At 34.8% G+C, this 12,078-nt stretch overlaps 4 protein-coding genes across 4 annotated transcripts; 3 read left to right on the top strand and 1 right to left on the bottom strand.

Annotated features, from left to right (window-relative positions):
* The first annotated feature begins 1,067 nt into the window (after positions 1 to 1,067).
* On the top strand, positions 1,068 to 1,773 carry LOC117923975. The gene has a single exon (XM_034842506.1). It carries the CDS (start codon positions 1,142 to 1,144, stop codon positions 1,712 to 1,714), a length of 573 nt encoding a protein of 190 aa, XP_034698397.1. The 5' UTR covers positions 1,068 to 1,141; the 3' UTR covers positions 1,715 to 1,773.
* A 2,839-nt stretch (positions 1,774 to 4,612) lies between these two features.
* Positions 4,613 to 6,041, bottom strand: LOC117922844 (TPD1 protein homolog 1-like). Its single transcript, XM_034841031.1, has 4 exons — positions 6,011 to 6,041; positions 5,788 to 5,903; positions 5,277 to 5,387; positions 4,613 to 5,071 (listed from the first exon to the last, which is right to left on the bottom strand). Exons 2-4 carry the CDS (start codon positions 5,870 to 5,872, stop codon positions 4,734 to 4,736), a joined length of 534 nt encoding a protein of 177 aa, XP_034696922.1. The 5' UTR covers positions 5,873 to 5,903; positions 6,011 to 6,041; the 3' UTR covers positions 4,613 to 4,733.
* Positions 6,042 to 9,950: 3,909 nt separating this feature from the next.
* On the top strand, positions 9,951 to 10,527 carry LOC117923831. The gene has a single exon (XM_034842304.1). It carries the CDS (start codon positions 9,985 to 9,987, stop codon positions 10,312 to 10,314), a length of 330 nt encoding a protein of 109 aa, XP_034698195.1. The 5' UTR covers positions 9,951 to 9,984; the 3' UTR covers positions 10,315 to 10,527.
* Positions 10,528 to 10,663: 136 nt separating this feature from the next.
* Positions 10,664 to 11,931, top strand: LOC117923830. Its single transcript, XM_034842303.1, has one exon. It carries the CDS (start codon positions 11,080 to 11,082, stop codon positions 11,779 to 11,781), a length of 702 nt encoding a protein of 233 aa, XP_034698194.1. The 5' UTR covers positions 10,664 to 11,079; the 3' UTR covers positions 11,782 to 11,931.
* Positions 11,932 to 12,078: the final 147 nt, after the last annotated feature.

Below are 12,078 nucleotides of genomic sequence, written 5' to 3'. Positions count from 1 at the left end.
TAAAAAAAAAAATTGTTAAGTAAAATATTTTCTTTGTATTTGTTTTTACCATAAAAATTGTAAAAGAAAGTTAATATAATTAAAATTAGTGAAATTTTTATATATTTTTTAATTATTTAATTTTTATATAAAATAATTAAACAAGTTAAACAAATTTGAAGTAGATATAAAAATAATTTATTAATTTTAAATTTATTTTTTTTGCTTTTCTTTTTTCTATGTTTTAAATTAGTCATTTCATTCATATTTTTTTTTTGTATTGTTAATGTATGTAATAATGTTGTAATTAATTTAGAATTTACATATTTTGATATTTTTACGTTTTAATTGGATTGTCAATTAATCAAACATATTTAAAGATGTAGAAGTTAAGGGAATTAATTAATTGTTCCATAATTCATATATTTTGATTTGTTAATGTTTTAATTATAATACCAATTTACATAAAACATTATTATGATTTGGTTGACTCCTATTTGGTGCTAACCACTTTTTCATGTGTTGGTGTTTAGTGATTATGGGTAGATGAGATTCGATATTATTATTTTTTGTGTGACTAATCATCAAATTCATTTTATAATTTTATTTTCAATTATTTTAAAAATAACTTATAATCAATAATAATTTTTTTGTTACTATTTCTCATGCTAATTCTTTTAATATATTTTCAAAGTTTATGTGTAACTTTTGATGTGGTATTTTCTATGGGAGGGGTGATGAAGTTTTTTACATTCTATAAATATAAACTTTTTTTATAAGGTCGTAAGAATTCTTTAGATTATATACGATTGAGTGTCGTTATTGCAAATGATTGTTATATCAGTGTGAAAGCTGGTTGAAAACTTGTTTTAGTTTACATTGGGGATGAGTGCAAGGCTGGGTGCGGGTGTAGAAGAAGCTATGGATCCAATTCAGTTTTTTTCCCGTGCTAGAGTTGAATGGATATACATGGGTCTGGCAGAAGATTACACATGGTCCTTTGGACTGACTCTTGGGTCCCTTTCAGCGGTAGAAGATAAGGCTTGGACCAACCAAACACACAGGAGCCACCCACCCACCCACCCACCCACCCACACTCATAGAGGCTCAGCAGCAGAACCACTTGAGACTTGAGAGTGGAGCACAAGAACACATCAAAGAGATGAAGGCATCTGCCCTGAAATTCCAATCCCACATCCCCAGCTCCACCAACCTCCCCACCCCAACTGCAAATCCTCTCTTTCTCATACCTTTCAAGCCCAGATCATCCCTAAACCACCCTGCAAAGCCATCATCTGTATCTCTTCCTTCAAGAGGTCATATCAACAAGCCTCTGGTCTCATCAGGCCTCACACCCAGATCCCAGAAACCCTCAAAAGAGGAGTTTTGTCAAGTTTCTGCAAATGGGTGCTCAAGATTTGTGATGATTGGAGCAGTTTCAGTGGGGGTTGTGCTGTTGCTGATGGGTGTGGACGAGCACAAGGCACTGGCTTTGGGGCCTGAGGGGCCATTGATGGAGGAGTTTTGGGACAATGTGAGAAGATATGCTCTGTATTTTCTGACAGTGAGTACTGGTGCTGTTTACACTGTCTTCGTGCCTATATTGGAGTTGCTGAAGAACCCCATTTCAGCAATTCTTGTTCTAGTGATTTTTGGGGGCAGTCTGTATATTGTATCCCAAGTGATTTCAGCCATGGTTGGTGTCACTGAATTTTCTTATGATTACAGTTATTAGATATAGAGAGGCTCCTTTGTTTATCTTTCTTTTTATTGTTATTATCAATTTATCATTAAGCAAACTCCAATCTTCCAACAATGGATTCTCCAACAGTCAACACTAATTCAAGGAATATGTTGGGTTTTCCAAATTGATTCCTCACTGAATGTAGAACAATTCATGGAAAAGAGGGTTTTTTTTCTTGGTTTTCACAAATAATTTTCAAAATTTTAATTATTGGAGAATAAAATTCTATTTAAAAAATAAGAAATAAAAAGCAACTAAATTTTTCGTTACATATTATATACTTATATAAAATACAAAAATTATTAAAATATTTTTCATATTTTAAATTATTTATAGAATATTGTACAAAAATATTTCAAAATATCTTAAGGTTATTCTAAAAAATAATTTATTTTCAGCATTAATTCTCAAACAAATTACTTTTGCCTATTGTGGGTTTTTCCGGTTGGAAAACTATTGAAAACAATTTTGCAAAATGCCCAAAAGTTTTATAATAAAATTATTAATAATTAAGACCAATCCATATAAATAATATTTTATTTATATAGTAGTGATTTAATATATTAAAACTTAATATTTTGTAAAAAAGTTTAAATAATTGATTACTTACTTGGACAGGATTAACTTAATTCGTATTCTTTAAAATAAAATAAAAAGTTAAGCACTTATTTGGTAATTATTTTTTAAAACAATTATGAAAAATAATTTTTAAAAACAGTTTTTAAAAATTATTCTCTAATTTTTGTTTTGAAAATTTAAAATGTTATTAACTTGTTTTTAACATTTTTAAATATATTTTAAAAATAATTTTTATATTTAATATTTTATTTTTAATCGTTTTACATGTTTATATAATTATTTCTTAAAACAACCATAAAAAAACAAGTAAATAAAAGAAAATAATTAAAAGATATTATTTAAAGCACCATATTTTCTATTCTTAATAGAAAACAGTTTTTAGTTATTAAATATATTTCCCGTATGTTTTGTTTTAGAGAACATAAAACCGTTTAAAAAAGCAATTCCAAATATACTCTAAATTACACCTTGCTAATCATCGTTGGATTTAGATGTGGGGGTTATACTAAGAATGGGCCTGCAACTTGGCCCCGGCCTGACCGCTTATTCCAATGTCCAAATTTGGCTTGGCCCACTAACATCGGCCCAACATCATTGAAAATACCGTTTCTGAGGTCAACTGCTCCAAGAAAATGGCGGGAATCTCCGCAGTGTTAGAAAATCTCGAACTCGATCTACATTAAAATGACTCGTTCTCAGCCACCGTTACTGTTGCTGCAGAAAGCCCTTTTCCTTCTCCTTCTAGGGTTTTATCTGGGTGCATTTATTTGTCATAATCTGTTTCTCCAAATTCAGAAATAATATATTTGTGTATGGTTTTACAGGTTTTATGAATGAAGCTGTGATGCAGTAGAAATTTGCTTGAATATGAATGAGATTAATCTTGATAAATTGGGTTTGATTTTTGGTTTTAGGAAAGTGGTTCTGACATGGGGTCTGGTTCATTACTAGCAGGCCTGAATTGAATTGTGCCGAGAATTTTAGTCTTAGTTGGTTTTGGGTGTAGAATTGTGTATTTGGTTTCGTATAATGATTTTCTGATTCTCCTTTCTATGAGATGCTTCTTCTTCATTTCAGGCGAAAACTGGGTTGGTGATGAAAATTCATATGAATGCGTTTCGATGGTTCTAAAGTCTGTGCGACTCTAGTTTTTCTTTCATGCATCTGAAAGTATTTTTTAGCATGATTCTCTGAAATACACTACCATGAATAGAATGTAGAGCCATGTTCCCAGCCTTTAAATCACAGAAGAGGATGATGATGATGATGATGATTTTGTTAGAGGACATTCTGCCATCAGTGAAACAAATTAATCATATGTGAGATGATCATTTTGTTAATTCTTCCGCTTTTTTGTTCCATGAAGACCTTAGGAATGACATCCATAATCTTCAAGCCAAAGGTTGGAGTGATTTCTATTATATAAACCATCATTGATCTTCCAAGTTGCTAATGGTTTCCAAGATCTCTGATGGTGGCTATTACAATCTGATAGAGGGAAAGAGCAAAATTACAAGCTCATGCAAAACTATATATGCATCAGAGGTTAATGTTACCGTAGAAGCGTATAGTCTTATGTGGTTCTCCTTCTATCCCTATCAGTTAGCACTTCAATTTTTTCCCTAGCCTTCTATGTTGTATAGCAGGACTACTTTTCTAGGAGTTGAAGCATCCTGGCTTATCAAGTTGGCACTCAGACATGCCCATGCTTCTCTCTAATATGACTAGGAGGTCAAAGGCATAGAAAAATCTGAACAAACTCAACTTGTTCTAAAGGGTTAGACATTCCATTTTTCTTCTATTGGGGCAAGGATTATAGGGATAGAGATTTTTCCTTTGTCTTCAAAATCACCTCTTCACATTTGGAGATCATTTGTATTAATTAGAACAGTTCTACATCCTGCTTTAGGATTCTATCCAGAAAATGGCTAGCAGAAAAAGGCTCTTGCAGGAGAGTCTTCGCTAACATCATTAAGAGTGAGGTTATGAATGATTTTAGAAGGTATTTTTTAACATTTTTAGCACTTGAATGATAAAATTTTTTAAGTATTATAAATATTAAAATGTTTCCTAAAATCACTGTGGCTGTACGTGTGATGTTAAAATTAAGTTGTTTCAGGTTTGAATACTTTGTGGGCACATTCTATTGCTGTTACAGCCATGGCAATTCAAGAAGATACATTGTATCAGCAACATTGTAGTGTGGGTTAGCCAAAAGACCAACCATGACACCAAAAGTAACAACTGTAAAGGCCATATTATATATTTGAGTCAATTGTTAGCAAAAAGAGAGATTCTACATGGAGCCCCTTGACCACATCAAAAGATCATTACACTGTTATTATATGTAGACCATTGTTATTATAATCACTGTTATTATTATATACTTATCATAGACAAGATAACAAGTACCATGACCTGCAGTAGGTCGTCAGAAGCAGGAAACAGATAGAACTGAGAGAGGGTACCGGAAACTGTTGGCATACTGAAAAGAGAGGCTTTCTCCAGGACCAAGAGCATCCCCATTGTTGACAAGGCAGTCATCAAAAAAGATTCGCCTGAACAGTCTGGGGTTTATCAGCCGGGCAGAGCTGAACCATCCGCAGCGAACATGGATGTTGGAGATGCTACAACCTGCTACACAAACATTCAGTATCTGAACCGTGTAGGTTGGAATTCCACTGGGAAGTGGTGTAGTAGGGCCTTGGAAGATGACTATGTTGTCCTTTGAACATGTTCCTCCGATTCTATTCATTGCACCGCCCTCATCTACATCAAGTTTCAATAATAGAACAATTCACTGAAAAACTCAAGACAAAGTGGAAAGAATGTAAAGGAAAGACCCTAATAGAAAACAAACATTTTGAGGGTTTGATATTTGATGACAGTACATGGTGTCCAGCATATCAGTTTGGTACAAGAGAGAAGAAAAAGAAGGAAGCAGCCTAGCAAAGACTAACGAGACTTCCCTTACCAGGAGATGCCAGTAGCTTCCTTACAAAGCCAGTGCTGTTTTCCTTGGACAAAAACAGCTTTTTAATGCCAATGTCGCCAATCTTTTCTGATGAACTAGAAAGCTCCAGCACTGCATTGTTATAACAGAAAAAGGATTCTCAGTTTCCAAATCCAAACCCTGCAAAAAGATTAACCTAGAAACCCAATCTCTATCAATACATCCTAAGCACAATTTCATATCAACAATCTGTGGACATGATATATAACAGAGTTGGGTCGAGGCTCCATAGAAGAGAGGAGAAGAAAGCAAACCCAGTGTGCTTGCATGCATGGTCGTGATCTGTGGGAACCAAGCAATAGGTAGAAAAAAGGTTTGGAGTTCATTTTGTGTAGAAAAAGTAAGATATTGACGGTGGAGCTCTTGAGAGAATATGGTTTTCCACTTTCTTGGGGACAAAGCAATTGCTACTGCTCTGCATGGCATGGCTAGAAAATCAAAGATAAGATAGCAGAGAAAGAGAAGATGATACCAGAGCACACAGCAAGGATGAAACATAATGCGAAGGTCACACTCATGACCCCTTTCTTTGGCGACCACATTCTTATATGCTTCATCAAAAGAACCTGCAAAATTCATCAAACGAACCTGCAAATTGATCAAAGTATCAAACCCATTTGGGGCTTCACCGTATCATAAACACCCACACCCCAAAAGCTAAAAAACAACAGTATCCATGTACATAAAAGTCCAACCTTACGAGAAAATCTGCAGTCTGGTTGCAGGACAGAAGGGGCCTTTTGGCACAGAGCACAGCAAAGCAAATCTAATATGGAATGGACGTGTATCTAAGGGGCTGCAGTAGAAATTTATAACACAAGTGTACTGACTTGAGAAATGGAACAGTGGCTTTCAAGATTTTACACAACTGCCATCATTGATGCTTTGGAGGGAACAAGCATTGAAAAAAGGCTTTAATGATCTTGCTCTTTCTTTTGACTGTCTGTCCATGTGTGAGACCATATAGGATCTGAATTGCCGGTTGCAAAACAATAGATTAATTGTCACCTATTCAAAACCCACATTTCCCACACAGCTACCTAGCTTTTGCAGTGGCCAGTTCCAAAAAGATGGAGCAAACCCCAAAAACCCCATGACTTTGTGTACATAAAAAATATATGAAACCAAAAGAAAAGATGCATTAAAGCATTATTATTGAAGTCGAATTGGGAATAGTTTATGATTCATGAAGCTGAACCCCATGAAAAAGGTGCCATGAAATCAAACCATCTTTAAGAAAAAAGTGGTAAAACAAGGTGGGTGTGGCCTGTAAGACAACGCTGACACGCCCTCCAATGAACTTTTCATTTGATAAACCACATGGGGCAACTTCTGAGTGAAAAGGAAAACATTCCTGGTCTCATATGCAATGGCAGTAAATGGTGTGGGTGAGAGCAGTTGGCATGCATTGTAGAGAAATTAATCACTGCTTTAATAAGATGCTAACTGCTTTTAGAGAAGAGGGTATGTTGAAAACCCCCCAAAGAAGTAAATGCTATATTGAAAGGCTTTGAAACATGGAAAGATGGAGAGAGAGAGAGGTGGGTCAGAAGGGTTTTATATAGAAGAGCCGCCAAAAGCAGGAGATGCCGGCTTTTTGATGAGCGGCCGAATTTACTAACTTGTCTGTACTTTGATCAAGTCCGCTCCTCCTGTGTCATCGGCCCCTCACCACCCCCACCACCATCACCACCACCACCTTCTTCTTGTTAATCCTCTTCATTTATGGATCCCTGGTTAACCTCAAACTATGCCCACACGTGCTACACAATCATTGGTCTTCTCCATCACCTGCAAGCCTCAATTTAGAGAGACTAAATTATTACATTGTAGCCTGTGTACATCTTGGATTAATCACCTATAACATCATAATCTCTTTGAATTAAATGACATCTTGAACTAAGTCTTATTCTCTTCTCTGTTTATTCTGATCTTCTAAACTCAAACAAGTAAGAAAAATTCAGTATGGGTTCCTTTTCCAGTAATCATAGATTAGATTCCAAAGCAATAAAAACTCAAAACTACCCAAAATCTTTAATGGGGTCGTTTTGAGTACCGTTTGAAGAGTCAATTTTCAAGGGTAGGAGGATAGCTAGGAGAGCAAGGGGACTGGCAGCATTTTTGGGCATTGCACAAGCCTCGACCAACGTGTCGGCTGGTTTGAGGTCATGACTCATGACTCATGAGCATCGAGGAAAGTTGAATATTGAAGTGCGTGTTTGAGATGAGCGTGTGTGGTGGGGGGCCCTAGTGGGTACCATTTCAGACACAGTATGTGTCTAAAATCCACCAGTTTAGAGTTTGTGAGGTTAGCTATCCGCAGGTACCGCACCCATCCATAGGAGCCTTCACTTTTGTCACCAAATTTACTGAATTTGCTCATGGTGAAACCCTGGGATGAAAAGTTACATAATTTGGATGTGGCCCATGTGGGGTTATAGTCTCCTACTACAATTCATAAATGCCTTTTTGGACATTCATAAAAATGTAACATCTTTGTACTTACTGAAAATGTATCGTTAATCAGCAAAATGTATCATCAATAAAGTGACGTGACCTTCATATTTTTATGTCTTATTTATATTTCACTCTCATTCATTTGTAACTTTATTCGATGTTATAGATCTTATCGTACATACTCAATAGTTTGAATTTTTTGTTACATAAATATTATTAATCTAAAAATGATGTAATTAATATTATAGGTGTAAATTATTCGGTCACTAAACCATTCAATTAAATCTATTTATTCTTGAAAATGATAAGGAGTTTTCGAGTGATTGGACTCAAATACGAGCATTTTATGGAAAAAAAAAATTTTGATGGACGCTATATATATATATATGTTTAATATTTTGCATAAAAATAATTTGCTCCTTATTTATACCAAAATCTTGTTAAAATATAAAACTATGAATAAAATTAAATAAAAAATTTTATTTTACTTTTTTATATATATTATATCATTTTAACAATTAAATATTAATACATTAAAGTTTATCTTTATAATTATTTATTATATTAATTCAAGATAAAAAGTTAATTTATTTTAAGTTTTTTTCAATCATTTATATAAAATTTTAACTTCTTAATTTTTATGTCATATAGTTTTAATTTCAATTTTAATAATATATAAAATTATATATTTACGATATTATGCTGATGTTACAATTTAACCATCTTATAATTTTTTGGATTCAATAATCGATTAATTTTTATACAAATGAAACATAAATTTACTCTAAAATAATATCCATAATAAAGAAATTATCCATCATATCATCTTTTTTACCACCATTTTTATCATAAATATTTCATAATAATAACATTTTGTATGTAATTAATAAGATCATTTTTTATTATATTCAATCGCGATTTAACAAAAAAATAGTTAGGAAGAAGATGGATTAAACTAAATGGCATCGGTTTCAACATTTTTTTCCTTCAATAATTGAAGATTAAGTCATCCACGTACAAATTGTTATTAAACCTTAAGACCTATTTTAATGCCAAAGAGTTGAATTTAATCCATAAAGCATGTCCAACTGCCATTAGACCTACTTTAATACTAAAGAGTTGAATTTAAATTACATCCAAATCCCATTAATTTTTAATATTCATAGTATTGAATCATGTTTATATCCTAATAATTCTTAATTTATTTAGCTTTCAAGCTCTCTCATGAATTGTTTTATTTTTTTTACTATCGTTGGCCTCGTTACCAACTTTTATCTTCTACTTTCTAACTATAAGTCTGAAAATTTTCTATTTAGGTTATTAAGTCAACTTTCAAAGAGAGTATATGTATTTTTTCCGACCCAAGTGGTAAGTGAAGTAACCCTAAAAAAGGGATAAATTTAATGACTAAGAAAAATTTGCAAGTTGATTTGAAGTTGATCCAAGTCTTCTTAAAGAGGAAAGCTGATCTCTTATCCAAGGAATTATTCAATTAATTTCAAGATTGAATAAATGATCTCGTGGAACATACTTAGACGTAACTTTTTATTTAAATGAGAAAAAGATTGTTCATAATATATCTTTCTTGAACGGAAAATATGATTCATATACATTGTTTGTCTAAGTGATAATTCTAGCTTGTAATCATCATTTTCGCTACCTCTCTCCACGAATAGCCTCTATTTGACCAAAATTTCTATATGAGGATTTTGTAAATATAGATAAACCATGAGGAGATTAATGTTTGAAAGTTTTATTCAAACAAGTTTTAAAATTACGTGTCATATTTAAATATATCAAGACATTAAGAATTTGAGTTCATCATTAATTACAGCTATTGTAAGATCTTAATCAGAAAGCCACTTAGCATAACTGAGTGTCATGTCATGGCCTATTGCATGTGAACACGCATCTATATACAGTCCCCTTGATTTCATAAATGCGAAGCGACTGATAACCACTAGAGATTAGAGTGGGCAACGGCTACACTCCAAATGACCATTCCCAATTGAATAAGCAGCAATCAAAAGCCATCGTGACCCTACCAATGGTCTTAATATAATCAATACTCATACTTTCAGTACGCAGTTTGATTTGTTTCTTAACTATTGTCGTGCCACATTTGCCTACCAAGACCGTATGTGTGTGTGTATATATATGTGTGTGTGCAGCCCCATCAACCTTAAAGTTAATCATCATCTGGGTTCCCCCTATGGCTTCATGGCTTCTTCAGTCTGCATTTACACATATCTTGTGGTACCCAAAGGGCACTAAAATGCAGAGCGGTAAGATGATGGGGCACCCAGATGGGGTTGGGAAGAGCCCAAAGTGCCTAAAGGATGGCGATGATGTAGTGGAGAAGTGTATTTCAGGGTTCCAGATGCCTCTTCATTACCCTAGGTACACTAAGGCAGACTATGGGAAGATGGAGGAGTGGAAGGTGGACATGCTTCTAAGGGAGTATGGGCTGACTTTTAAGGGTACCCTCGAGGAGAAAAGGGCATATGCAATGGGGGCATTCTTATGGCCTGATCAAGTTTGATCATCAAACCATTCCTCTTCTTCGAAATATATCATGGCCATGCATATATTTTCGGGTTCAAAATGGGGAGGCTTGTGTAAATTAGATGTTAAATGTATTGTATGATGTTCCATGTCCATGTTTGGTGTATTTGGTCGATTGGCATCTAAGAAGAAGCAGGATTACACATAAATGGTAATGTTTCATGTATTTTATGTGGGTTCTTTTAGATCATTCTATGGTATGAAAGATTACCTTCTCCAAGCCATGCGGTGAAGTGATTATCAATCAAAACTAGCCTGCTTGTAACTTACCAAGATTTTATTTACGTTGATTTCATTTACTTGTTCTTGAATCTCCTTTATTTATGAGAGAGGAGGGGCACTGTCATTTACTGTTGGATCCAACCTTTACTTTCTATTTTAACCAATATTGCAGACGCAGCACCATGGTCATAGCTAGAACCTTCAAAGAACTTTTCTCCCTGGACCTACCATTCTTTGTGTTGGATATATGCTTTCAGATACCCTTCTTTTTGAGGGCAATTGCCGACTGGAGTCTTCTACCGTCTATTATTTGGGAAGTTCCATTCTAGACCCTCCTTTTAAATGCAGTCCCAAGGGCATTTCAGTAAATTCATTAAAACAATAAAAAGGAAGAGAACCCTTTCAACCCCACCATGTTTATTCCCTACACCAACCTAGCAACACAGGTCACCAGTCCCATACACATACACACCTTTCAAGCTCATTTTCTCCTTTAATACACAAAGAGATTCCAACACTGATGGGTCAGAGTGAAGATCACAAGCTCCATACTGTTGCCAAGTTCAACAAGCAGCATTTCCTTAGGAGAACTGTGCTGCTTGCCTTCTCAGTCTCTCTATTTTCTCTCCTCCTATCCTACTCCTCAGGTTTCTCTTGCTTTCTCCATTCCTTCAACCTGTACTACTCCACATTTCTTTTTTCCCTCATCACCCACACCTTTGAAAGGAAGTACATGTTCCTCATTTGTAATGGGATTGTTGCTTTTCTTGCGGGTTACCCGGGTTTTGGCAGTTCTGCTCCACCTGGGTATGGTATCAATGCTGAGTTCTTGAAGAGGACTGAGGATGATGGCAGCTCAGCATCTCAATTATCTGATATGAAACCTTTGGTTGTAGATAAGGGAGCAACTGTGGAAGGTACTGTTGGGTCTCTAGGGCATGATGCTCTTGTAGTTGAAGAAGACCAAGATCAACAGCAAGAAAATGAGCCTTTCTATATGGAAGAACAAGAAAGAGAGAGTCAAGCTTTAATTGTAGAAGATGGAGAAGGAGAAGAAGAAACTGAGTCTTTGATTCCCGAAGCAGCAGAAGAGGAGGAAGAAATGAAAGAGAACGAAGAGCTCACCAGCACAGAGGAACTGAACAAGAAAATTGAAGACTTTATAAGGAGGATGAAGGAAGAACTCAGGGTTGAAGCTCAAAGTCAGCTCATCACTGTGTAATTTACATTAGAAAGTAAAATACAACATGCTCTAGTCATCTAAGACCTCTCATGTTTGAACTTTTCAGTTGTTCCTGTGCTCTAGTTTTCATGTGTACATGGATCCTTCTTCCCTTCTCAATTGAAAGTTTTCATATCTTGTAAGAGCCAAGTTCAGCTACTTTTAACACCATGAAACCAAGCAGAGATCATGTTTGATTCAAGCAGAGATTAGGTTCCAGGTCCAAGCTAATTGCTAAAACAGTAAGAACAAACTAAAGTGCAGTTCTCTGGTAGGTTGTAGAGAATACTAGAAGGG

Source organism: Vitis riparia, chromosome 10, assembly GCF_004353265.1.
Source record: "Vitis riparia cultivar Riparia Gloire de Montpellier isolate 1030 chromosome 10, EGFV_Vit.rip_1.0, whole genome shotgun sequence".
Classification (NCBI taxonomy): domain Eukaryota; kingdom Viridiplantae; phylum Streptophyta; class Magnoliopsida; order Vitales; family Vitaceae; genus Vitis; species Vitis riparia.
Note: the sequence above shows the minus strand (reverse complement) of the source record. Positions and strands in the feature narration are given on the sequence as shown.

Coding starts and splice junctions, on each gene's coding strand:
- LOC117923975 (XM_034842506.1), top strand. CDS start 1,142: ATGAAGGCATCTGCCCTGAAATTCCAATCCCACATCCCCAGCTCCACC.
- LOC117922844 (XM_034841031.1), bottom strand. CDS start 5,872: ATGAAGCATATAAGAATGTGGTCGCCAAAGAAAGGGGTCATGAGTGTG. Junction 5,388..5,787: donor CATCCTTGCTGTGTGCTCTG/GTATCATCTTCT, acceptor ATAACAATGCAG/TGCTGGAGCTTTCTAGTTCA. Junction 5,072..5,276: donor GAAGCTACTGGCATCTCCTG/GTAAGGGAAGTC, acceptor AACTTGATGTAG/ATGAGGGCGGTGCAATGAAT.
- LOC117923831 (XM_034842304.1), top strand. CDS start 9,985: ATGGCTTCATGGCTTCTTCAGTCTGCATTTACACATATCTTGTGGTAC.
- LOC117923830 (XM_034842303.1), top strand. CDS start 11,080: ATGGGTCAGAGTGAAGATCACAAGCTCCATACTGTTGCCAAGTTCAAC.